General features: G+C 34.7%; 1 protein-coding gene across 2 annotated transcripts in view; it reads left to right on the top strand.

Annotated features, from left to right (window-relative positions):
- Nucleotides 1-9,880, top strand: part of LOC101494564 (uncharacterized) — a 15,112-nt gene extending 5,232 nt beyond the window's left edge. The window contains exons 3-5 of one of the 2 annotated variants that reach the window (XM_012719738.3): nucleotides 8,780-8,817; nucleotides 8,915-9,050; nucleotides 9,354-9,880. In XM_012719738.3, coding sequence (XP_012575192.1) covers nucleotides 8,780-8,817; nucleotides 8,915-9,050; nucleotides 9,354-9,766 — 587 coding nt within the window. In that variant the 3' untranslated portion in view covers nucleotides 9,767-9,880. The remainder of the gene's footprint in view (nucleotides 1-8,779; nucleotides 8,818-8,914; nucleotides 9,051-9,353) is intronic. The other variant, XM_073365184.1, reaches the window with a different exon arrangement.
- Nucleotides 9,881-24,799: the final 14,919 nt, after the last annotated feature.

Genomic DNA, 24,799 nt, shown 5'->3' with positions numbered 1-24,799 from the left:
ATCAGAATGAAGGAAACTGATATTGAAAAAACAGCTTTTAGAACTCATGAAGGTCATTATGAGTTTGTGGTGATGCCTTTTGGCTTGACTAATGCCCCTTCTACATTCCAAGCTCTAATGAATGAGGTTTTAAGACCCTTTTTGAGACAATTTGCATTGGTTTTCTTTGATGACATCTTGGTTTATAGTAGAGATGAGGCTGCACATGAAGATCATTTGCGGAAAGTGCTGGAAGCATTAAGAGGAAATTCCTTACTGGTCAACAAAAAAAAATGTAGTTTTGTTCAGCCAAGCCTAGAGTATTTGGGTCATGTTATCTCTGAGGCAGGAGTGGCAGCCGACCAGACAAAGGTAGAGGCTGTAAAATCTTGGCCTGTTCCTAAAGACTTGAAGAGTTTAAGAGGATTTTTGGGGCTGACAGGCTATTATAGGAGATTTGTACAGAATTATGGTAGAATCACCAAGCCCTTGACTGACTTATTGAAGAAGGACAATTTTGTGTGGAATGAGGAAGCCACTACAGCATTCCAAACTCTGAAACAGGCCATGGTTAGTTTACCATTGTTAGCAGTACCTGATTTTTCTAAGACATTTATTGTTGAAACTGATGCATCTAGTAAAGGGCTAGGGGCTGTCTTGATGCAAGAAGGGAAACCTTTAGCTTTTTGGAGTAAAGGTCTTTCCCCCAGAGCTCAAGTTAAATCAGTTTATGAGAGAGAGTTGATGGCTTTGGTACAAGCTGTTCAGAAATGGAAACACTACCTCATGGGTAGACATTTTGTTATAAAGACTGACCAAAGGAGTTTGAAATTCCTCACAGATCAAAGGTTGTTTAGTGAGGAGCAATTCAAGTGGGCAGTGAAACTCATAGGTTTGGATTTTGAGATCCAGTTTAAACCTGGCAAAGAGAATACAGTAGCAGATGCATTGTCAAGAAAAACCATGTATACTGCTATCTCTGTAATTGATTTGGCTGATGCTGAAGATTGGTTTCAAGAAATGGAAACTGATCCTAAATGGAAGAAGGTGATCCAGGATTTAGCTTGTGATCCTAATGCTCATCCTGGTTTTCAATTTCAAGCAGGCAGATTGTTATACAAAGGAAGACTGGTTTTGAAAAAGGGTTCTAACAAAATTCCTCTGATTTTAGCTGAATGCCATGACAGTGTGACTGGAGGCCATTCGGGATTTTTCAGAACCTACAAGAGAGTTTCCAGTTTTTTCTACTGGGAAGGTATGAGAAGCTATGTAAAGCAGTATGTAGAGGCTTGTGATATCTGTCAAAGACAGAAATATTCCACATTAGCCCCCGCAGGTTTGTTACAGCCATTACCAATACCAACACAGGTGTGGCAAGACATTTCTATGGATTTTATTTCTAGTTTGCCTAAAACTAAGGGCAAGGATACTATATTTGTGGTAGTTGACAGACTCACAAAATATGCTCATTTCTATCCACTTGGTCATCCTTTCAATGCAAAGGATGTGGCTGCTTTGTTTGTCAAAGAAGTAGTTCGTTTACATGGATTTCCTACATCCATCGTTTCAGACAGGGATCAGATATTTTTGAGTCAATTCTGGCAGGAATTGTTCAGATTGGTTGGAACTACACTCAAGTACAGCACTGCGTATCACCCTCAGACAGATGGCCAGACTGAGGTGGTCAATAGGAGTTTGGAAACTTATCTTAGGTGCTTTGCTGGACCTAAACCAAAAAGTTGGGTGGACTGGCTCTCTTGGGCAGAATTTTGGTTTAACACCACCTACAACATTTCAGCTGGAATGACCCCTTTCAAGGCTTTGTATGGAAGAGATCCCCCGACAATGATTAAAGGGTGTACTTTTACTTCTAAGATAGACGCAGTTAACCAGCTGTTGATGTCACGGGATTTGATTTTACAAGAGTTACAACAGAATTTGTTGAAAGCTCAAGATGTTATGAAAACACAGGCCAACAAACATAGAAGACAAGTTGAATATGAAGTAGGGGATTGGGTATTTTTAAAACTTCAGCCTTATAAGCTGAAGTCTTTGGCTCGTAGACCTATCGCGAAACTCTCTGCTAAATTCTATGGTCCTTATCAAATCCTTGAGAGGATTGGTCCAGTTGCATATCGCTTAGAACTTCCAGAATCTGCTAGAGTTCATCCAGTTTTCCATGTATCTTTGCTAAAGAAAGCTTTGAAGCAAGGTCACCAACAGCAGCCATTACCACCAATGCTTTCTGAGGAATTTGAATTACAAGTGGAGCCAACTGATATTTTGCAATGTAGGGAGGATAAGGATGGGAATTTGGAGGTCTTGGTCCAGTGGGATCAGTTACCAGCATGTGATAATTCGTGGGAACTTGCTACACAATTGCAGCACTCTTTTCCTCGGTTTCCCCTTGAGGACAAGGTCATTCTTTTGGGGGGGAGTATTGATAGAGCTAAGAAGGACTGTAGGCCACCTATTACTAAAGTGTATGTGAGGCGTCAGCCTGGCACTAAATGAAAATAACTAAGTAGTGAATAATAGTTAGTGGGAATAAAATAAATAGGAGGGAAATAGAGGAATGGGGGTTAATTTTGGAAACAGTGGAGTAGGAGTAACTGATTCTGGGAATCAGTTAGAGATTTCTGTTTTCTTCCCCATCTATCTGTTTTCTTCTCATCTATCTGTTTTCCTTCTTTCTCTACAATTCCTTGTAATTCTTCTATTCAATCAATAATACAAAGAGATTAGGGTTCATTGATCCTAATCCACCATTCAGTTTCAATTACGCTATTTGTTCCTAATTGATACCGGTATTAACACATATATATCAAACAAATGAGTTCACACATGGTATGGGAAGAGTTGTTGCTCGATATTCTTCCTCTTCACTCGATCAAGCCACAATGTGCTGCTTCTTGCTCTTTTAACAACTAAGATGACAGAACATGCAAATTAGGATAAATTAAGCTGTATATTATTGAAGAAAGTAAAAGAAAAAATACTTTCACGTTTTATTACTACAAGCCTAAGCTATTTATATAGGAAAAGAAGTTAAAATAGTAATATTGAGTAATAATGACAGAATCATAAAATAAAAATGAACAAAATAATATCAAACAAAAGAGAATCAAATCTGATTTCCCTTGATTTTTGATAACACTGGTAATCAGAATTAAAGAAACGAAAGAATGAATCAAGAATCAATACCCTAACCCAAAATCAATGTGATTCTGATTAGGTTTTAGTATGGAACTTTATTGAATTGAATAAAATGGAAGGGATGAAGGAATTACAGAGGATCCCGCGATCCTGTTCTGGTTCCACAACCAGTGATAACTTTCTCAATCTCTAACCCACTCTCAATTAGAACTAACATTCTATTTATAGTATTCCTAACTGCTAACTGTTTTTGTACAGCTGTCAGAGAATTACAATTAGGAAGGTTTCAACCAAACCTTCATATTCCCTCTTCTATATACATTTTTAATAATAGGCTTTGGCCTAATCGTTTCAATACCCTCCCCTAAAAGAAATAACTTGTCCGCAAGTGGAAAATCTGGGAAGTTTTCTTGTATTGTAGCAGCCAATTCCCAAGTGCATTCATGTAGAGGAAGATCCTTCCATTTTACTAAAACTTCAACATGACCTTGATTAACTTCTCTGCTGTCAGTAATGTCTTCTGGTTGTACTTGTAACTCCAATTCTTCATTCAGCATAGGGGGTAAAGGTTGAGGTTGTTGCTGAGGTTTCAGAGCCTTCTTTAATAAGGACACATGGAAAACAGGGTGAATTTTAGAATGGGTAGGTAGAGCTAACTTGTAGGCGACAGTACCCACCCTTGTGACCACCTGGTATGGACCATAAAATCTAGGAGCAAGCTTAGCATAAGGTCTTGAAGCTAAAGACTTTAATTTATATGGTTGTAGTTTGAGATAAACCCAATCCTCCACTTGAAATTCTACTGCCCTTCTATGCTTGTCAGCCTGTTGTTTCATTTGATTTTGAGCTTTAGTTAAGTTGGCTTTCAATTCTTCTATTATAGCATCACTATGGAGAAACATTTGATTTACTTCTTCCACTTTAGAAGGAACAGCACCTGCTTTCAACAGTGTAGGAGAATCCCTACCATACAAAGCTCTAAAAGGAGTCATTCCCGCAGAACTGTTGTAATTTGAATTGAACCAAAACTCTGCCCAATGTATCCAATCTAACCATTGCTTTGGTTTAGGCCCTACAAAGCATCTAAGGTATGTCTCCACACATCTATTAGCCACTTCAGTTTGGCCATCTGACTGTGGGTGATAAGAAGTGCTCAACTTCAGTTGGGTACCAGCCATTTTAAACAATTCTTTCCAAAACTGGCTGAGAAATAAAGGATCCCTGTCAGAAACTATAGTAGTTGGGAACCCATGTAACCTAACCACTTCTTTCAAAAAGACAGTAGCTACATCTTTAGCTGAATAAGGATGTCCTAGTGTAAGGAAATGTGCATATTTTGTTAGTCTATCAATGACTACAAATATGGTATCCTTACCTTTAATTTTAGGAAGGCCTCCTATAAAATCCATTGAAATATCCATCCAAACTTGTGTCGGTATTGGTAGAGGTTGCAACAAACCAGCAGGGGCTAATGTAGAGTACTTATTTTTCTGACACACTTCACATCTCTCAACAAAATCCTTGATGTCTGCCTTCATACCTTCCCAAAATAAGAAACTAGCAATCTTCTTGTAAGTTCTGAAATGTCCTGAATGGCCTCCCATAGGTGTCTCATGGCATTCAGCCATAATAACAGGAATTCTGTTTGACAATTTAGATACCACCAATCTGTCCTTATAGTACAAAATGCCTTTCTTCAAATGGAAATCTGGGTGTGTGGTAGGAGCAATGATTAAATCTTGCATGACTTTTAACCAATTTGGATCTTGCTGCAATTCTTGAATCCAGGATTCAGATTCTGCCACTGTCAATATAGAAATGACATCATACATCATTCTCCTAGAAAGAGCATCAACCACAGAATTTTCAGTCCCTGGTTTGTATTGGATTTCAAAATCCAATCCCACTAACTTCACAGCCCATTTGAATTGTTCATCAGAAAATAACCTTTGTTTTGTTAAAAACTTCAAACTTTTCTGATCTGTTTTGATAATAAAATGCCTCCCCATCAGATAATGTCTCCATTTTTGTATGGCTTGGACCAAAGCCATTAATTCTCTCTCATAAACAGATTTTTGTTGATCCCTTAAGGAAAGCCCTTTACTCCAAAATGCTAAAGGCCTTCCCTCTTGCATCAAAACTGCCCCTAGACCTTTGCTGGAAGCATCAGTTTCCACTATAAATTCCTTATTAAAATCAGGTATTGCCAACTTTGGTAGAGATACCATATCAGCCTTCAACTTTTCAAAAGCAGATGTAGCCTCTGCAGTCCAACTGAAAGAATCTTTCTTGAGTAAATCTGTCAGAGGTTTTGCTATCTTGCCATAATTCTGAACAAACCTTCGATAATAACCTGAGAGCCCTAAGAACCCTCTCAACCCTTTTATATTCCTTGGTTGCGGCCAAGACTTCATAGCTTCCACTTTAGAACAGTCAGCAGAAACACCATCTCCTGAAATGATGTGGCCCAAATACTCAATACTTGTTTAACCAAAGCTGCATTTCTTGAGGGTTGCCTTCAACTTATTCTCAGTTAACACTGTTAAGATGACTTGTAAATGGTCTTTATGGGATTCCAAATTAGGGCTGTATATTAAAATGTCATCAAAAGACACTAGTGTGAATTTCCTCAAATATGGTTTCAAGATCTCATTCATCAAAGCTTGAAACGTGGAGGGGGCATTAGTGAGTCCAAAAGGCATAACTAAGAATTCATAATGCCCCTCATGAGTCCTAAATGCTGTCTTCTCGACATCTTCCAATCTCATCCGTATCTGATGATAACCTGACTTCAAATCAAGTTTAGAAAAAACCTTTGCTCCTCCCAATTCATCTAACAACTCTTCAATTATAGGAATTGGAAATTTGTTTGGAATGGTGACCTTGTTGAGTGCCCTATAATCCACACAAAATCTCCAACCTCCATCTTTTTTCTTCACTAGAATGATAGGGTTAGAATAAGGGCTAATACTGTTTCTGATCACCCCAACATCTAACATTTCAGCTACAAGTTTCTCAATTTCTGTTTTCTGAAAATGAGGACATTTGTAAGGCCGAATGTTGGGTATTTCAGCTCCCTCCTTCAGTTTGATAGCATGATCATGCTTTCTAAAAGGGGGTAACCCCTGGATATCTTGGAACACTTCTTGGTGTTGCTCTAGGATCCTCTTCAATGCTTCTGGAACCCTTTCTTCTTTCTGTTTACTTCCCTTTTCTGTAACACAGTGTAACAATAGCCCTTTCCCCTCTTGTAACAGAACTTGCATGAAAGCTCCATAGGACAACTCTGTCTTTGTTAATGCAGGATCTCCTGCTATTGTGATTCTAGAACCTCCTCTCATAAGGGTTAGCTCCATTCTGCCAAAGTCAGCCTTTACTTCTCCCAAACTAGCTAACCAGTCTAAACCCAACACTCCTTTTAATCCAAACAAATAGAAGTCTTGAATAACTTCTAATTGTTGTAAATATAGTTTGAGCTGGGTACATTTTCCTCTATTTTGAACTTTATGGCCATCTCCCACTTCTACTACATAGGCTGGAGTGTCGTCTACTTTCAGTTTCAACCTGTCCACTGAATCCTTTGCAATGAAATTGTGTGATGCCCCACAATCTATCAATATCACAACAGGTTGATCTTTTATTATTCCTCCTACCTTCCATGATTTACTAGTTGTGAGTCCTGTCATGGAGTACATTGATAATTGCAAGGAATTTAGTGTCTCTATCTCATCTTCTCCTTCTAAATCATTCACCTCATCATCCCCTTCAGCTAAAATAAGCATTCTCATTTGTCTATTTTTACACATATGATCTTTATTAAAGGGTTCATCACACCTAAAACATAACCATTTTTCTCTCTTTTCCCTCATTTCCTCACTAGTCAACTTCTTATACTCCCCCCTACTTCTTATACTTCCCCCATTCACACTTCCTACAGAGGACCCTTCTCTTTTACTACTAGTGGCTGTCTGTGGTTCTACAGTGACAACTCTACTATAATTGTTGTTTCTATAGGACCCTGAAAATTTGGTGTTACCCATATAGGGCCTCTTTGTTACTACTGAATTCTTTTGTTCAATGAGAATCGCCTTTTGAATTACCTCAGTTAAGGTTTTCAGCTCATATAACCTCACTTCCACCCTAATTTCTTCCTTTAATCCCTTAAGAAATATGCCTTTGACAAAATCTTGGTCAATTACTTTCAAAGCCCCCACATATTTCTCAAATTCCTCCACATATTCATCAACACTTTTTTCTTGTTTTAAAGAAAGTAACAACTCATAAGGGTTTTGTATCATGGAAGGCTGAAAACGTCTTACCACAACAATTTTGAAGCTTTCCCAAGTGGGAGTCAAATTACAGCGTTCCCACCACTGGTACTAGCTGAGGGCTCTTCCTTCTAAGGCAACCATGGTGGCCTGCATCTTTTCTTCATTAGTGACATCCCTGAGAAGAAAATATCGCTCTAATTTCTGGACCCATCCAAAGGCATCTTCCCCAGAAAAAACTGGAATTTCCAGTTTTCTCCACCTATCATGATTTCTGTGTTGTGGGCGACTGTGGTGTTCTTCCTCGTTCTCATTTTCGTCTCCCATGGAAGCATTTTCTCCATTAATCCCTAATTTGGTTGCTATCGCCTCTAACAACGTCTCTGTCCTCCTCAATCGCGTCTCATTCATCTCTATACGATTGCGCATATCTTCTCGTTCTTGACGTAATTCTTCACGTTCTTGGGTCCAGTTTTCATCTTCTCTAGCCATCCTCCTCGTAACAACCATAAGCAAATTTGGCAGCAGCGTGTGAGATCCCAAACCCTCAGGCACCCAGAATTTGCTCTGATACTAGTGATAACACTGGTAATTAGAATTAAAGAAACGAAAGAATGAATCAAGAATCAATACCCTAACCCAAAATCAATGTGATTCTGATTAGGTTTTAGTATGGAACTTTATTGAATTGAATAGAATGGAAGGGATGAAGGAATTACAGAGGATCCTGCGATCCTGTTCTGGTTCCACAACCAGTGATAACTTTCTCAATCTCTAACTCACTCTCAATTAGAAATAACATTCTATTTATAGTATTCCTAACTGCTAACTGTTTTTGTACAGCTGTCAGAGAATTAAAATTAGGAAGGTGTCAACCAAACCTTCCTATTCCCTCTTCAAAATACAATATAATTACAAACTGAGAAGCTAAATTTCAGCCTAGTAAATTTGATAAAACTTCCATATATGCAATTTCCCTAAAGCTTGTTGTCCTAATTAATAAATTAAGGAAATGAGTTACAATTAAATGTACAAGGACATAGAATTCGCATTTTCCATTGAAGTCGTTAAATCCGTTGACAATATACACATAATGCTTGAGCAATGTTCATATGTACTGCTGGATAATTCCCGTCCATAGCTGTCACTATGTATGTCTAAAGATATGCCGCAAAGACAAACAAGGGTCTTAATTACATTGTGTTTATACATTGCTTTTGTCCCCACAGGCCAAAATTTTAATATCAGTCAATACTTTAAGTCAGCTTTTATACTCCATGCCAGACATACTCGAACATTTTTTGGTTTTTGAAGAAAATTATCAGGAATATCCTTGCACTTGAATGATTTCTGTACTGACAATTTTGGCAGAGTAGTTGGCGTTCGTCTGATTGATGCCCCAGTTCTTCATCCTGTAAGTGTTACTAAACAAAGTAAAATATGATTGGCACCAAATATACTGCATTTGATGGAACAATTTCCCCTATGCCGGGACTTTTTTTTGTCTTTAGATGTCAGAAGGACTATTCAACTTTGTGATTGGCTGGACATTCATGTTTGCGCCATTACTATTCACAGATTGTAAGAGAGATAGATACAAGGGGTCTCTTGATGTATTCTGGTGCCTTCAAATGTTCCTCACAAATAGTATGTTTCATAGAACTCTCTTGCTTTACTAGTCTTTTCATTACCAGCACTTCAAATTTTTGCTTTATGTTAGTGTTGTCAAATAACAGCACTATAGCATAGCAAAATTTTAAGAAACCGCTATTGTTTTGTAATATGTGATTTAGTATAAAGGGTAGTCAAATAGCTGCTATAACAACACTTAAACACTATAGTGAAGCATAATTTGAACGAACTGCTATTTTCTGTGATCCTCAATTGACAACACTGATATATGTATGATGTAATTGTATCACATATAATAACTCCTCTTTGTCATGCCAGCATTTTTGATCCCATACATGGCTATCCGATTGAATGACGCTGATGATGCAAGTGTTCCAATCAAACGTTCAAATTTTGGCTCTGTTATGACAAACGGTGCTCTGCTTGTTGGACTGATTGGTGGAGGTGTATGTCTTGTATCTGTATTGTGGGCTCTTTTTGGTCGAATGGACTCAAATTTTGGCGGCGTAGTAGACAGATGGGAGTATTTGGTTGGTTATCTTGGATCAGAAAGGCTGGCTTATGCCTTCATATGGGATATATGTCTTTATATGATTTTCCAGCCTTGGTTGATTGGTGACAACCTACAGAATGTTCAGCCAAATAAGGTTACAGTAGTAAAGTATCTCAGATATGTACCTGTTGTTGGTTTAATTGCTTATCTTCTTTGCTTGGAGCCTAAAGAGGAATAAATTGTGTTTCGATGAGTAGTTTACTTTGCACTAAAAAGGGCTTTTCAGTTAAAAATGATATCTTGGAATATTTTGGAGAAACCCAATAGTATAATGTATAAATTCTTATTTGAAGATAGTGTCTTAAAGATTCGTCATGAATTCTCTCATGAGAGGGGTTTTGTTTGGATAATTTGTTTATTTTCGGGATTTGTCATTTATATTTGCATCGGAAATAAAATAATTACCAATTTAAAATATATTATATATACTAGTTGTTGGGGAGTGCGCGACATCCGGACCACTCATAATTGAATTCCAACACGACATTCCTCTTATATATCCATTACTCCATTCCTAGTTCCTAGTCAACACGACAAATCTCCCAAGATTCTTAAGAGACTTAGACACCATATCTCAATCCAAAACCTTAAGGCATTAGGTTTATGGGTCATTCCTCTTATATATCTAATATTTCCTCAATTCCTAGTCAATGTGAGACTAACCACTCATAATTGAATTCCAACACTAGTAAATTCAGAAAATTTTACCCCATACATACAATTATACCCTCAAATCTTTCATAAGTGCATATTTAATCCTAACTTTTTTTAAAATAAAACATTAAAGATTTCTACAACCTCGCAAGATTCTAAATGAGTCCAGAAAATCTCAAATTAAGTTTTTTGAAATATAAATGTGTTTTGAAAATCTCAAAATTTAAGTTTTAAAAAGTTATCATCCATGAATCTACCTAAATTTTAGGAAGGAGTTTCAATTGTGGTGTAGGCTTCCAACATTAGCTACTTTATGAATTCTCGTTTACCTTGATGTGAGTACTTTACAATTCTCTTTAAGGGTACTTCCTTATTATCATGGAGATTTGTTGAAGAGACTTCAAAATCACTTTTGTTAAGCTTGTTGTGAGGGTTGAATCCACCTGTTTCTTTTCTGATTTCACTTAGCTGATAATTCTTTGGAATAACAGAGAATCGTTGAATTTGATCCTCTAGCCTTGGATATACTACATCTTTGGGCTTATTCATGCTTCGATAATGTTTTTCCTTTGCCGGCGGCAAAACAATAAAAAAAAATGCCAATTAGGTCCTATAAGTCTCATGAAATGCATGTATTCCCCATCTTTTTGAAGTTTTTATTTATTTCTACTTAAAAAATTATTTATTTTATTAACTTTTTATTGAAAACAAAAACACCTTAATTCAAACTAATTAGGGTTAAAATTTTGTTGTTTCTCTATTTTTTTTCTATCTTTCAAACACGAGATGACATTTTACATTTTTGTATAAAAAAATAATTAATGGATCATCACAAAACTACATATCAAGAGAAAAATAAAAATAAAATATCATGTTCCACATCAATTATTCACTCTCATCTTTTTAGCAAAGAAACCATTTTAATTTAAAAAAACTCAGTAAGCAAACAATTGAAGAGAAATTTCACGAAATCAATTCAAATTATAACACTTTGAAGATGGATTTGGGATGGATGGCGATTTAGATTAAGGGTATCAAATCAAACCTTTTGATAAAAAAAATTAGGGTTAAATATGTGAGAAATAAGAATTGAATTTTTCCTATAGAGAAAAAGGTTTGTTTGGGTCTAGGAACAAATAAGAGTATAAAAAATGATTATTTGAATTTTACCACATTAGCATCCTAACCAACATATAGTATAGAAGAGTCACATGTTTTCTTGAACAAAGTTAAAACATTAACTCAAAGGAAAAGTAGAAACATTTATAAGACTTAATGAATTTAGTTGAGTAGATAAAACTAAAACAACTAGTTCAAATACAATTAATTATTTTAAAATGATAGGAGGGCATGAACAATTTTATCTTATTTTGATTACCATTTTCACAATACAATTCCCATGCCTTCTTTATCGTGAACATACTTCATCCTAGGCACTTTCTTTTCCCCTTTTTATGGTTGATGCATCACCATAGAGACCTATGAAGTTGGTATAGTAATCCTGCAGTCAGCCCGATTATGATCGTCCGATTAAGATCAAATGTATATTTTAATTATGTTTTAATTATTTTTATTAAATTGGAAAACCAACTTTAAAATCTGAATCTTATTCTTAATCAGACAACTAGATCTGTGTCAACTGCAAAACTATATGCAACCAAAATCTGTATAATTTATCCTTCCTAAATTATGAATCTTGTTGAAAAAGAAATAAATATTTTCTCATATAGGTTGGAGTGCTTTTGAATATTTTCATGAAAAATGAATAGCAAAATGACTAATTATTGGAAGATATTATAACATCTTCGCATGAGGACCTGTTGTACTTTCATCGCAATTGAAATCACCATCCTTCACTTTATAGCGTGATAACCCAAACCTAGAAATTGGTTCAACTCTTCAAACTCATTTCAGTATAATATGCAATTATTAGGGCATTCATGTATTTTCTTATACTCCATACCCATCAGACACAATATCTTATTTGCCTCATAATAACATAACATTTGGCAATGTGTTACCTTTAGGATGGTGTCCACCTTAATTCCTATTCTTCAAATTACTAATTTAGTCATTGGAGCAAACAAAATTCATCTCAGGTACATTCATTCATTTCTATTCATTAACTAATTTGACTACTGGTACTTAATTATTAATTTAATAGATAATAATGGGTCATCTGATGAACACAATATCAAGATCAAGAAAATTTAGAAAAAATTAGGAAAAGGTAGTGTGGCAGATGAGATAATGCAGAATGTGCCACAAAATTGCAAGGTGAGAATAATATGTGAAGGGAAGAAAGCAAATGGTCATATAATGATGATTTCATCACCCTCTCCTCAGAATCAAATAATTACTAGTACTACCTCTGATAATAACATCAAAACAACAAAAAATAATGATTCAATTTTATGTATTTGTTTCAAGCCCAAGTTTAAAAGACTTCATTAATTATTCATTCAGTTACTCAAGTGCAAATCTGAGCTAAGGGATATACATATATAATATATATAGCTCTGTGATTAAATTCTTAATATGACTACTATTGTAATTTGTAATAATGGATTATTTTGAAATACCTATAGCGGTCATGAAATTTCAGTTGCTAAAACCAGAGAAATTTTGTTGCAAAGGCTAAACTCTATGCATTGAGAAAAACAAACATCAGGAACAACTATAAAAACACATATTAAACAGGTCTAATTAATTATTTTCATATGAAAAAATAGCAAGAACTTGATAATCAAACATGCCTCCAACGAAGTGGTGACGATAAAATGGCAACGGCGGCGAGAGTTTAGGGTTGGAATGTCGAGGTTAGAGGAATTCCATGAACCAAGATTAGAGGTACGCGATGTCGAGGTTAGAGCAATGGGGAATTCCACAAACCCAGGTTGTGTCATTGTTAGAGGAACCTTCGAGGTTAGGGAACACGAAGATAAAACCCAGGATTGAGGAAGATGGGATGCATTAATTTTTTTCCCACAACCTTAAGTTAAACATGTTAAGATTAAATCTCTACCTCATTTGTTAAGTCTGATGGCATGTAACCAACTTAACTGTTGTATTAAAACCACAATTCTGTACAAGTGTTGGTAGCGTAAAACTTCATTCCGACAATGAAAATTAATATTAATGATATTATCGGAAGATCTAATCTGATAGTGGTTTTTACACCTTTTGAGTAAACATTAAGGATTAGATAAAGAACTATCAAAGGTTAATGTATAGGCCAGTGGCGACTAAATGTTGAGTCTAAATGTGATTTTTACACTTAAATTTATTGTTGAACTCAATTTTGTTGGAACCAAGTTTCTTTTCTTCTTGTGACTTTAATGTTACAAAGGTATTTTATGAGAACAATTCATTTGGACTAATGGCTTAATTAAGTGTGCATCAATTAGAACAAGAAAATCAGAGGAAGTGACCAGGAGAACCTATCAAATGAAGTGATCAGAGGATGAGATCAGAGAAACACAAAAGCATACGGGTCTGTCTTTGAACATATGTATAAGACCCTTAGTTTTAAATACTAATTTAGGCAATTTTAGTGTGTTTTCTGTTGAATTGATGAGGCATTTAGCCAATTTTATGTTATTTCGTGAATTAAACATCAAAAATATATTTTATTAGAATTAATAATATGTTTAATTTTTATATATATTTTTTTAATATATATTTTGATATCTCATTAAAATTATTGTCGAAGAATAATTTATTTACGTTACGAAGAATTCATTACCGGAAAATTTTGTTAAAAATATCTCTAGTTGCTCAAAATTTTATCTGTCAATTAAGTTGCGACAAGAGTAGATATTTTTATCAAAATAGTTTGAGATGTGAGTGAAGTGATGTGTGTAAGAGTATTTAGATATTTATGGTTTGGTTTTAATAATATATATATATAGTATAAGTAATGTATATATATATATATATATATATATATGAGAAGCAATGCTAAGGAAACGAAGAAAACATAAATGTTTTCCCCTGCCTCGCGACCATTCCTTCTTCTTCCTTCTTCCTTTCATTTTCTTTTTCCTTCTTTGGCTTCAAGGAAATCAAGTGTTAGTGAAAGAAAAACATTTCCCTGCTGCTTGACTTCTCCTCTTCATCTTGTTTCTTCTTCTCTGATTCAAAAACAAAGAAAACTGTGTTAGGGGTTTTCAAAACCGTCAAACACAAATCTCCGATTTTCTTCGACATTTGAGCTTCGTTTCAAGAAGTGGTAGAAGGGAAAGTTGCTCATTTCCCCGTTACGGTGCTAGTGAACCAACTTTGGAAGCGATGACGTGACCGAAAGTTTTACCGGAATTAATCGCGGTGACGTAATCGGCTGTTAAAGCTACCGTTAAGGTAAGGGCTCCTTCCAAATTTCTAGTTTGTATATAGGACTCTATGTGTATTTGTGGAAGATGAATTGTAATGTGATTTATGAGTGTTTGTGGAAATTAAATTTGGTGATTAATGTTTAAAAATTTTGGAGGTTGAATATGGGTGATTTAAGTTGAATTTGGGGAGAATGAAATTTAATTTGATTATGCTCAGAAATGATATTATGAATGTTTTATAAGTTTGAGGTATATTTGTGGAAAATGAATTTAATTCAATTTATGTGTGAATTGGTGCAAAATGATTTTAGTTCAATTATGTACGGATTGAATTTGAAGATGTGTTTTATGTGTGGATTTGTGAAAATGAATTTAAGGTGATTTAAGTGTGGTTCATGAAATTGTTTTGATGTGTTTGAGGGGTGATTTATGGAAATTAATTTGGTGTAAAATTATGTTTGAAATTGTGGAAATTAATGGGTGAATTATGGTTGAAATACGTGGAGTTGTAATATGGGTGATTTGCGAATTAAATTTGGTGGGAATTGAGAAAGTTGAAATTGATGGGTGAATTGTTGAATTAAATTTGAGGTGGTTAATGGGTGAATTGTGGAGATTAATTTGGATGTGATTATGTGCTCATAATATCATTTATGGGTGAATTGTTGAATTAAATTTGAGGTGGTTAATGGATGAATTGGTGGAGATTAATTTGGATATGATTATGTGCTCATAATTGATATTATGAATGATTGTGGTGTGATTATGTGTGATGTTGTGGTGATTAAGTTTTGATGTGATTATGTGTTCAAAACTGCTATATGTTTGTTTAAGGTGCGTTGATATACGATTAAGTGGTGACCGCGATGGGCCACAATGTTTAAGTGGTGACCGCGATGGGCCACGATGTTTAAGTGGTTACCGTGATGGGCCAAGATGTTTAAGTGGTGACCGCGATGGGCCACGGGATAGTTCCATGAGTGGAGTGGTTCATCTAATCCTTACGAGGATATAACTATGGTGTTTGTCCGTGAGAGACTACACCCTAGTAAATTGTGTTTGTCCGTGAGAGATTACACTGGTGCTTGTCCGTGAGAGACTACATCCTAGTAAATTGTGTTTGTCCGTGAGAGACTGCACTGGTGTTTGTTCGTGAGAGACTACACTCTAGAAAATTGTGTTTGTCCGTGAGAGACTACACTGGTGTTTGTCCGTGAGAGACTACACCCTAGTAAATTTTGTTTGTCCGTGAGAGATTGCATTGGTGTTTGTTTGTGAGAGACTACACCCTAGTAAATTGTGTTTGTCCGTGAGAGACTGCACTGGGGTTTGTCCGTGAGAGACTACACCCTAGTAAGTCGTGTTTGTCCGTGAGACTCTGCACTGGTGTTTGCCTGTGAGAGACTACACCCTAGTAAATCGTGTTTGTCCGTGAGAGACTGCACTGGTGTTTGTTCGTGAGAGACTGCATCCTAGTAGATCGTGTTTGTCCATGAGAGACTGCACTGGTGTTTGTCTGTGAGAGACTACACCCTAGTAAATCGTGTTGGTCCGTGAGAGACTACACCCTAGTAAATCGTGTTTGTCCGTGACAGACTGTACTGATGTTTGTCCGTGAGGAACTGTTCATTTAAGATTTACGCCCCTCGCGAAGGGTTTTTGTTTGGAGTTGTGGTGTAAGACCTGTGAGAGACTACACTTTAATAAATTGTGTGGGCCTGTGATAGGTGACACTGAATAATTAGTACTAGTCTGTGAGGGATGTACAATTACGCTTTTCGCCTCTCGGGGAGAGTTTTGATTGGAATTCCAGAATTCATGCATTTTGGCATATACGCATTGCATGAGGGTGCTTGGCATGCGAGTCATGTTTAATATACTGTAATGATTGTATATACATACTCGGTTGTTGTGTGTGATTGTGTCGTAATTGATGAGTGTGATTAATTGACTTTGTGTAGTAAGTGTTGAATGATTTTGAAACGTTTTCGAAACTGAAATCTGCATTATTTTGCAGGTGTATTTGAATACGAGGTGTTTGTATTCGAATACATTTAAGTGAGTTTTGCTACTGACTTAGCACTTGTATTTGACTACAAGGATGCTGTAGTCGAATACAGTTGTGCTATTTTTCACTGTTTTTGCACTTGTATTCAGCTACAAGGATGCTGTAGTCGAATGCAATTGTGTTGATTTTACTACTGACTTGTGAATTAGCACTGTATTCGAATACAAGGATGTTGTATTCGAATACGACATTGCAGTTTTGTTAAAAACTTCATCTTTCAACTTTGATTATGCATGTTTGACATATGAAAACCCTTTCAAGGAGTATGCTAAGTTGAAAGGTTATTTTTTGCATTGAAATTTAAATGCTATGTGATATTTGTTAATTTTGGTTGGTGACCCTTTACAATTATTGTTGAAATCTGGGCTTTGCCCTCAGATGAGAACCAGGACCATCCTACCAGTTAGTACCCTGGAGATGGGAAAATAGTTAGTCATACCTGATCGATTTTGTGTGAGAAGGATCTTGCGGGGATCGTGGAGATCACCCGGATTTTATAGTTTTTGTAGCATGATCAGATTAGATGGTTGTTTAGGGACTAGATGTCTTTCTTTTGTGGATGTATTTATTTCAATTTGAAAGACTGTACCTATGCCTCATATTGTCAGCTTGACTTTTATTTTGATGGGTCCATGTACCACTTTTTGGATGTGACGTGGGGAATTAAAAATCTTGGGGTTGTGCTTTTGTACAAGTGTCTCCCGAGAATACCCCAGAGGTATGAGCTATGTCTAATAGGTCTCATAGTCCTGGTGTATTTTACTGTTTAAATACTTTGGGTTTTGTTTCAAAAACTATTTTTCGCTGCTTGTAAATATTTGTTGACTTTCGTCATTATGTTACGACTTAAATATTTTATCCAAATGTATTTCTTTCTTTATTTCTTTGTTTTATGAATTTGTTTTAAAAAAACGGGCTGTTACAATATGCCTCTGAAAGCAACGTGCCTCTAAAGGTTACGAAGATAGTCTTTGATGCTTGGCTCTAAAGTTTTGGTTTGAAAACTGACAATGATAATTGGGCCTGAAGAATGGCTCTGAACTAGGTCTGAAGACTAAATTTGAAGCATGTCTCTAAAGCCCTTGCATGCCTCTGATGTGCACAAACTCAACGTGCCTCTAAGGAGTTTATATCAACACATCATTTACTCTAAAGGAATTGTTCAAGTCATGCATTTAAAGCTCATATTTCGCTAATAAAAAGTTGAAACACACTCAAAATGTTGCCTCTAATATGCAACCTCTAATGTTGCACTGACTCTGATTATTCAACAATGTGATTTTCCCAAAGTCACTAATTCTATGTCACACAATTCTGCCTCTGACTTTTATTATCCAAGAAACACAACATCTCACTCCAACAAGAAAGTCATTGGCTCTGATGGAAAGTCATGAACTCTGGTTGAAAGAATTCATTATGAACAAAAGATTTAGTCGAATCATAATTTATGTATATTCAAGAACAAGCTTGAATCCACTCCAGCTCCGATCAATCAAGAGTATCAAGGAAGATTGTGTGAATAAGTTTTTGAACACAATATGAAATGAAATACGATTCAATGTTGTAATTGAAGGAACTCTTTGACCAAGCTGAAAAGAAGATATAGTAAAAATATTGTTCACAAGAAGATATGCTCAAAATTTAATCAAAAAAAGATATGCTCAAAATATTTTCACAAGAAAATACACTCACAATTATTCATAAGATACACTCAATATTTTTCACAAGAAGAAACACTCAAAATTATTCACAAGAAGATACACTCATAATATGTTCACAAGAAGATATATTCATAATTTATTCACAAGAAAGATATGATCCAGATTTTATAAGGACAAAAGTGAAACTCTAATTTATTCTATAAATAGATACTCAAAGCTGAAGAAGAAAACAAGAACTTATAAACTCATGAATCCATAAAATTATGAAAAACTTTTTAGAGCTAAAATTCCCTAAGTATTCAAAGTTCAAAGGTTTAAGTACTACAAAAGCACTTGCTCAAAGAAATATTTTTTAAGTATTTTAGTGTGAGAAATCAATTGTAACAATCTACTTAGTAGAAGAAAAACACAATATGTTCCAAACTTGTGTAACCCAACCCAATAGTGGCTTTAGTGCTCCTCAAACAATCTGTGGTTTTCAGACTGTGTTGAGAAGACTTGAATTGTAGAGTCAAGGTGTAGTTGCCTTCAACAATCTGTGGTTTTCAGGTTGTGTGGAGAAAATTTGACTTGTAGGGTTAAGGTGTTTGTTTGCCTCAAAATGTGTGTAGGTTAGGTTGTTTTGAGAAGATTGACTTGTAGAGCCAAGTGTTATGTAATTCAAGGATTTGAATTAGTGGTTAAAATGTCTCTAAGTGAAGGGATTGGATATAGCTATCAAGTTGATGGTGAACTAGGATAAATCTGTTAATGTCACTTTACTTCTGCACTCTTTATTTTACTATTGCATCTAATTACTTAAGCCTGATTGCTACTTCCTTAGTTTTAGTTAAAATCGCCAAACTTGAACCATTTCTTGAATAAATAATTAAATAGAATCCAACTTAGACAAACACAATTCAGCCCCTTCTCGCGTTTTCACATTCAACTTTTACCCAAATATATCCAAACATAAATCAGTTTATACTCAATTCACTTTTAACTAAAATCAAAGAAATTAATTCATTCAAAATCAATTTTAATCACCCTTGAACCAAACACATTTATGAGGTGGAAGTATTTAACATCGATTATATCTTATTAAAACAAACTCCCATACTCTATTGATGCCACTTTATATAATTCATTCTAGGTCTACAAATATATCCCACTTCAGCAAAAAGCTGATGTGTATGCCCCCTGATTAGATAGCTCTCTTGTGTGTTATATTTCACTAACTATGATCTGCACCTCATTTTCCTCCACTTTGTTTGTAAATCATTTCCCCCTTTTTTAATCCCTCAAATTATAATTTTTTTTTTGTCAGATATCCCACCCCTTTATCTCAATGAAAAACCTTCACGTCAGATGCCTCGCCTTCGACATCTCTTCGCGGTCCAAAATTTCTTTCCATCTTCCGTTCATGTATCACCTTTGACGTCTCTCTGTGATCCTCCATGGCCCCTTATTTCGTCCCGCTGCTCAGTTGCATCTTCCAATCGCGTTTTGCGTATAACTGTTGTTGTCCTAAGTTTCGTCCCACCGCTCAGTTGCATCTTGTAGTCGCGTTTTGCTGATAGTCGACTCTTCTCTAAAGATACCCTAAAGGAGATATAGGTTTGTTCATTGCAACAACATTAAAAACAATATTTCTCTTTGTCCATGTCTAATCTATATTGTAGCTTTTCTTTCTAATCTCTCATCTTATGTTATATATTTCTTAATTTCCTTTCTAATCTCTCTTTTTATGTTATTGATTTCTTAGATTTCCTATTAATTCACTTACACTCATTCTCTCACTTCTTGTGTACAAATAATAAATTGTGAATACACTTTTTGGTAAAATCCCCTAGCTTCACAACATATAAGCCATGTCATCGACAAATCAAATCAATCTTAGTAATCAAGATTTTCTTATTTTTTTTAAAAAAAGCCCTCTAAGTATTTTTGATTTCACTATTGAATTATATTTATATATTATATATGCTTTATATACATGATATGGTTACATTCTATCTTGATCATATCAACTTAAAAGAATTTCAATTTTCAAATATTATGATTCATTTGTGTATTTTTTCCATCAAACAAAATTAGTTGTTATGGGGAGGCATTGACAAAAATAAATGTACCTAAAATAAGAGATATTGCTCACTCTATTTTTGAATTCAAGGATTTTACTAACCTCATAATTCAATTGTTACAACCAAAATATCGTGAAACAATCAAACAAAATAAGGGACAATTAATAATGACTCCAACTAAAATAAAAGGGTCTTGTCAATCCTTAAAATAAATATTTGAATGTCTAAATTTCTTTTTCGATTATGTCATACTTGAAACTTTGAATTTCTTAAAACATTATTTTATGAGAAACAATTGATTCATTTAAGAAGACTCTTCACCATCCCTCACAATAATAGAAATAATTTTTTTAATTTACTGTTATTCTATTTTATTCTTAAGGTTTCAATTTAAAGATACCTTGATTTTTGTTTCTTTGAGAAATTTGATTGCCAATTCTATGGTTGTGTATCGCCTAAGGTTTAATTTTCATCTGTGCATCTTTGAAAAATATGTTTGCTAACTCCATGATTTTGTGTCGAACAATGTATTGATATTCAAGTGAGCTATGACACTACATACTATAAAACATTCATTGCTAGATCAAGATCTCTTCAAATATATTCACAAGATACAACATATATTTTATATTAAATGTCATATTTCACTATATCATGACTATAATTTATGATATAGGTCTCTTATCTAACTTTCATTTTTTATTTTATCTAACACACATACAAAGGTGATGAAATATTGTGACAAGCTTGATTATTTTACCAATTGTGCACATATATATTGGGTTATTTAGCTTATATGTTGCATTGCATTATTCCTCTCCTAAGTTAGATTCAAGAAATAATGCATTTCGTGGTCTATTGTAACTATAATGTGTTAACCTCATTGATATACTTCACCCATATTATGTGTGGTTATTTAAAACGAGGTTCATTTCATAAAGCTATGAAGGATTTCTTAGTTGGAACCTCTTACTTTTTGTTGCAGGTTTGCCTTTTAGATTTTTTATAACTTCTCATCTCCATCTTCTTGTACATGGTATATCACAACAAGCAATAATAAAGTTCTTTTTTTTACACATTTGTTTCTATTGTTTGGTTATTCATTTTGTCTAAATATTTTGAGAAATTGACTTATAGGGTGTTACAGAGATGAATTTTTAGATAATGTACTTTGGAGTGAGTGGTCGTGCTAGACTTCGTAACATAATGAACATTCAGTTAAGAATCTATTATAATACATTAAAACAGTTTCACAATCCTTCTATCTAACAATTCATCCGTTGGTTTGCCATGTATTGCAATTTGTTCCCTGTCACATAACTTGAGTTGGCAACACTATAATCTTTCCCCATGGAGTTTCTTATTTTTTCTTCCAGTTTTCTGTCCTTCTCCTCGTGTACAACTTTTTATGCCTTCTTGCCTTTTGTAATCAACATAATTATAATGTATTCTTTACGACATTAATTTTTTTTACGTTGCGAACATATGAAACCTACCCCTCCATTCTTTCTTATCCTCATCCTTCATGTCTAACCTACTTATTCCTTCAATTATTCCTATGACTCCATTCATTGTTATGTAATAGCATGAGACACCTATTTATAATAGCCCCAATTATTGTGGTCTCATGTCCTATAATGCAGCTCTGTTTACGAATTATGAATGTGCAGCCACCAATAATGTGAATCCACCGCTGTCTTATTCCACTCATATTTTCATGTGGACAATGAACAATGTTTTTGCATACTATAATGGCGAGTAGTAGCTCAAGGGAATAATTGCTAAACCACTATTGCGGCAGAAAGAGGTCGATCCCTATACTTCCCTTACTGTGACTCACTCATCAAATTTGTCCTCTTTAAAATCCATTTTTTTTCCCTTCACCGGACATAAAATCTATAATTAATAATTTGTTTTTTAGTTTCTTTTTATATTGTTATTTAGTTTAATTATGTTATGTATATTATTAATTCACTAAGATGATTATTAGTCAACAGATTTATGGTAAATAAATTGCCATAAAATTTTAAAAAGCAGATACTTTGAAGAGAATTTCCAAAATATATTTGGAATTCTCTAATAGCTATATTAATATAGCAAACTTAAATAAATCAATGTTTCACTTGGTCAAGTGGTTGAAATATTTTGGTTTAATTCAAACCAACGTATCTTTTAAGTTATCAAATGTTACAATCTTTCTGAATAGTTGTTTTCTTTCACCAATTGTTATGAGTTCAAGAGATGTTTTTTTTTCACCAATAGATAAGAGTATCTCTATAAATAGAGATGCTTTAGAGGTAGAAAGAACAAGATAATTTTCATGTTACATGAATCAAATTTATGTCAAAAATATTTATGAGTCATTTCTTCTTTTCTCTAGTGCACGAGAGTAAATGAAGGAATTTTATTGTGTAAACTATCATTGATCCATAAACTTAATGTGAATGTGCAATTCACTTCAAGGATTTCAAAGTATCCTGAAGGGGATTCGTCGGTTAACTTATTTGCATCCAATGTATATAGATTGGTAGATGTAACAGCCCGTTTTTTTTTCAAAACCAAAAATCGAATTTCGGAAATAAAAGAATAAATACTTTTGGATGAATATTCAAGTCGTAACACAATGACAAAAGTCAACAACATTTACAAGCAGTAGAAATAGTTTGAAATAAAAATCAAACATATTTAAAACAACACAATGCATTAGGGCTATGAGACCTATCAGACATATCTCATGCCCATGGGGTATTCTTGGCAGACACCTGTACAATAGCATTGCCCAAGAATCTTAACTTCCCCATGTCACATAAAAAAGTGGTACATGGACCCGTCAAAAGAAAATGTCAAGCTGACAATATTCGTATAGGTACAGTCTTCCAAATTCAAATATCTACAACTGCAAAAGAAAGACAACTAGTCCCTATAAAACAACTGAATCTGATCATACTACAAAAAAACTATACAGCCCGGGTGATCTCCATGCGCCCCGCAAGATCCTCCTGACACAGCTCTAGTCAGGTATGTCCAACTACCTTCCCATCCACAGGGTACTGACCGATTGGAAGATTCTGGTTCTCATTTGAGGGCAAAACCCAGATTTCCACAATAGTTGTAAAGGGTCACCAACCGAATTTATCAAATAACACATAACATTTAAATTTCAAATGCATAAAATGACCTTTCAACTTAGCATGCACCTTGAAAGGGTTTCCATATGTTAAACATGCATAATCAAAGTTGAAAAATAGTTTTAAACAAAACTGCACTGTCGTATTCGAATACAACATCTCTAAATTCGAATACAAGGTTGTTTCAGAAGTTAGTAGAAAAAAATGTAAGACCCATAGTTTTAAATTCGAATTTATGTATTTTAGTGTATTTTGGTATTGAACTCTGAGGCTTTTTAGCCAAGTTATTGATATATTGTTAGTTTAATGCCCAAAAATATCTTTTGATGCCACGATTAAAATTATTCGTCGATAAATAAATTAGATTAACTACGGTGAATCTTTTGTCGAAGGATAACTTATTTATGTTACGAAGAATTTAATTCTGGGCAGTTTTGTTAAAAATATCTCGTGTTGCTGAAAATTGTATCTGTCAATTGAGATGCGACGAGAGTAGATATTTTTATCAAATGGTTTAGGAAAAAAGGAAGACAGAAAGAAAATCATTTCCTCCCAGCCTTCGTGTGAACTTCTTCTTCTTCCTTCTTCGCAAAACCTAAACCCACAAATACAAATCTTCACTTTTCTTGTAGATCTAAGCTTCGTTCTGCGAAGAGATATAAGTAAAAGTTGTTCATCTCCGGTGAACCAACTTTGGAAGTGACGTCGCAAGCGGAGATTTTACCAGAATTAATTACGGTACCGAAATCGCGTGTTAGAGCTATCGTTAAGGTAAGGGATCCTTCCAAACTTTTAGTTTGCATTTAGGGACTTATTTGTGGTTGTGTGGAAAATAAATTTGTTGGGTTTGAAGTGTAGATTTAGGGAAAATAAATTTAATGCTTTTATGGGTGCAAGTTTGGAGTTGGGTTTTTGGTGAAATTGATGAGTGTTTTTGTGGAAAAGGAATTTGATTCATCTATTTGTGTTGTTGAGGAAAAAAAATTTGATGTGTTTGAGTTGTGGTTTGTGAAAATTAGTTTGGCATGTGTTATGTTTGAGTTTTGTGGAAATTTGTGGTGATTGGTGATTGAACTTGGTGTGGATTTTGTGGTTTTTGAATTGATCGAATTTAATGTAAATGGTGGATTAAATTTGATGTGTGTGGTGGAAAATAAATGTTTGAGTATGCTCTGTGTGGAATTTGAAAATCGTTAGAGTTAAATGAGTATTAAAAATGGGGAATCTTTTAATATCTGCATTTACTTAATGATTGTCGTGGATAGAGTAAGAGTATGCTCATGCATTTCATTGTACATGGCGA

The sequence above is a fragment of the Cicer arietinum genome, chromosome 2, assembly GCF_000331145.2.
Source record: "Cicer arietinum cultivar CDC Frontier isolate Library 1 chromosome 2, Cicar.CDCFrontier_v2.0, whole genome shotgun sequence".
In the NCBI taxonomy this organism is placed as follows: domain Eukaryota; kingdom Viridiplantae; phylum Streptophyta; class Magnoliopsida; order Fabales; family Fabaceae; genus Cicer; species Cicer arietinum.
The sequence above is the reverse complement of the archived record's forward strand: the minus strand, read 5'-3'. Positions and strand labels throughout refer to the sequence as shown.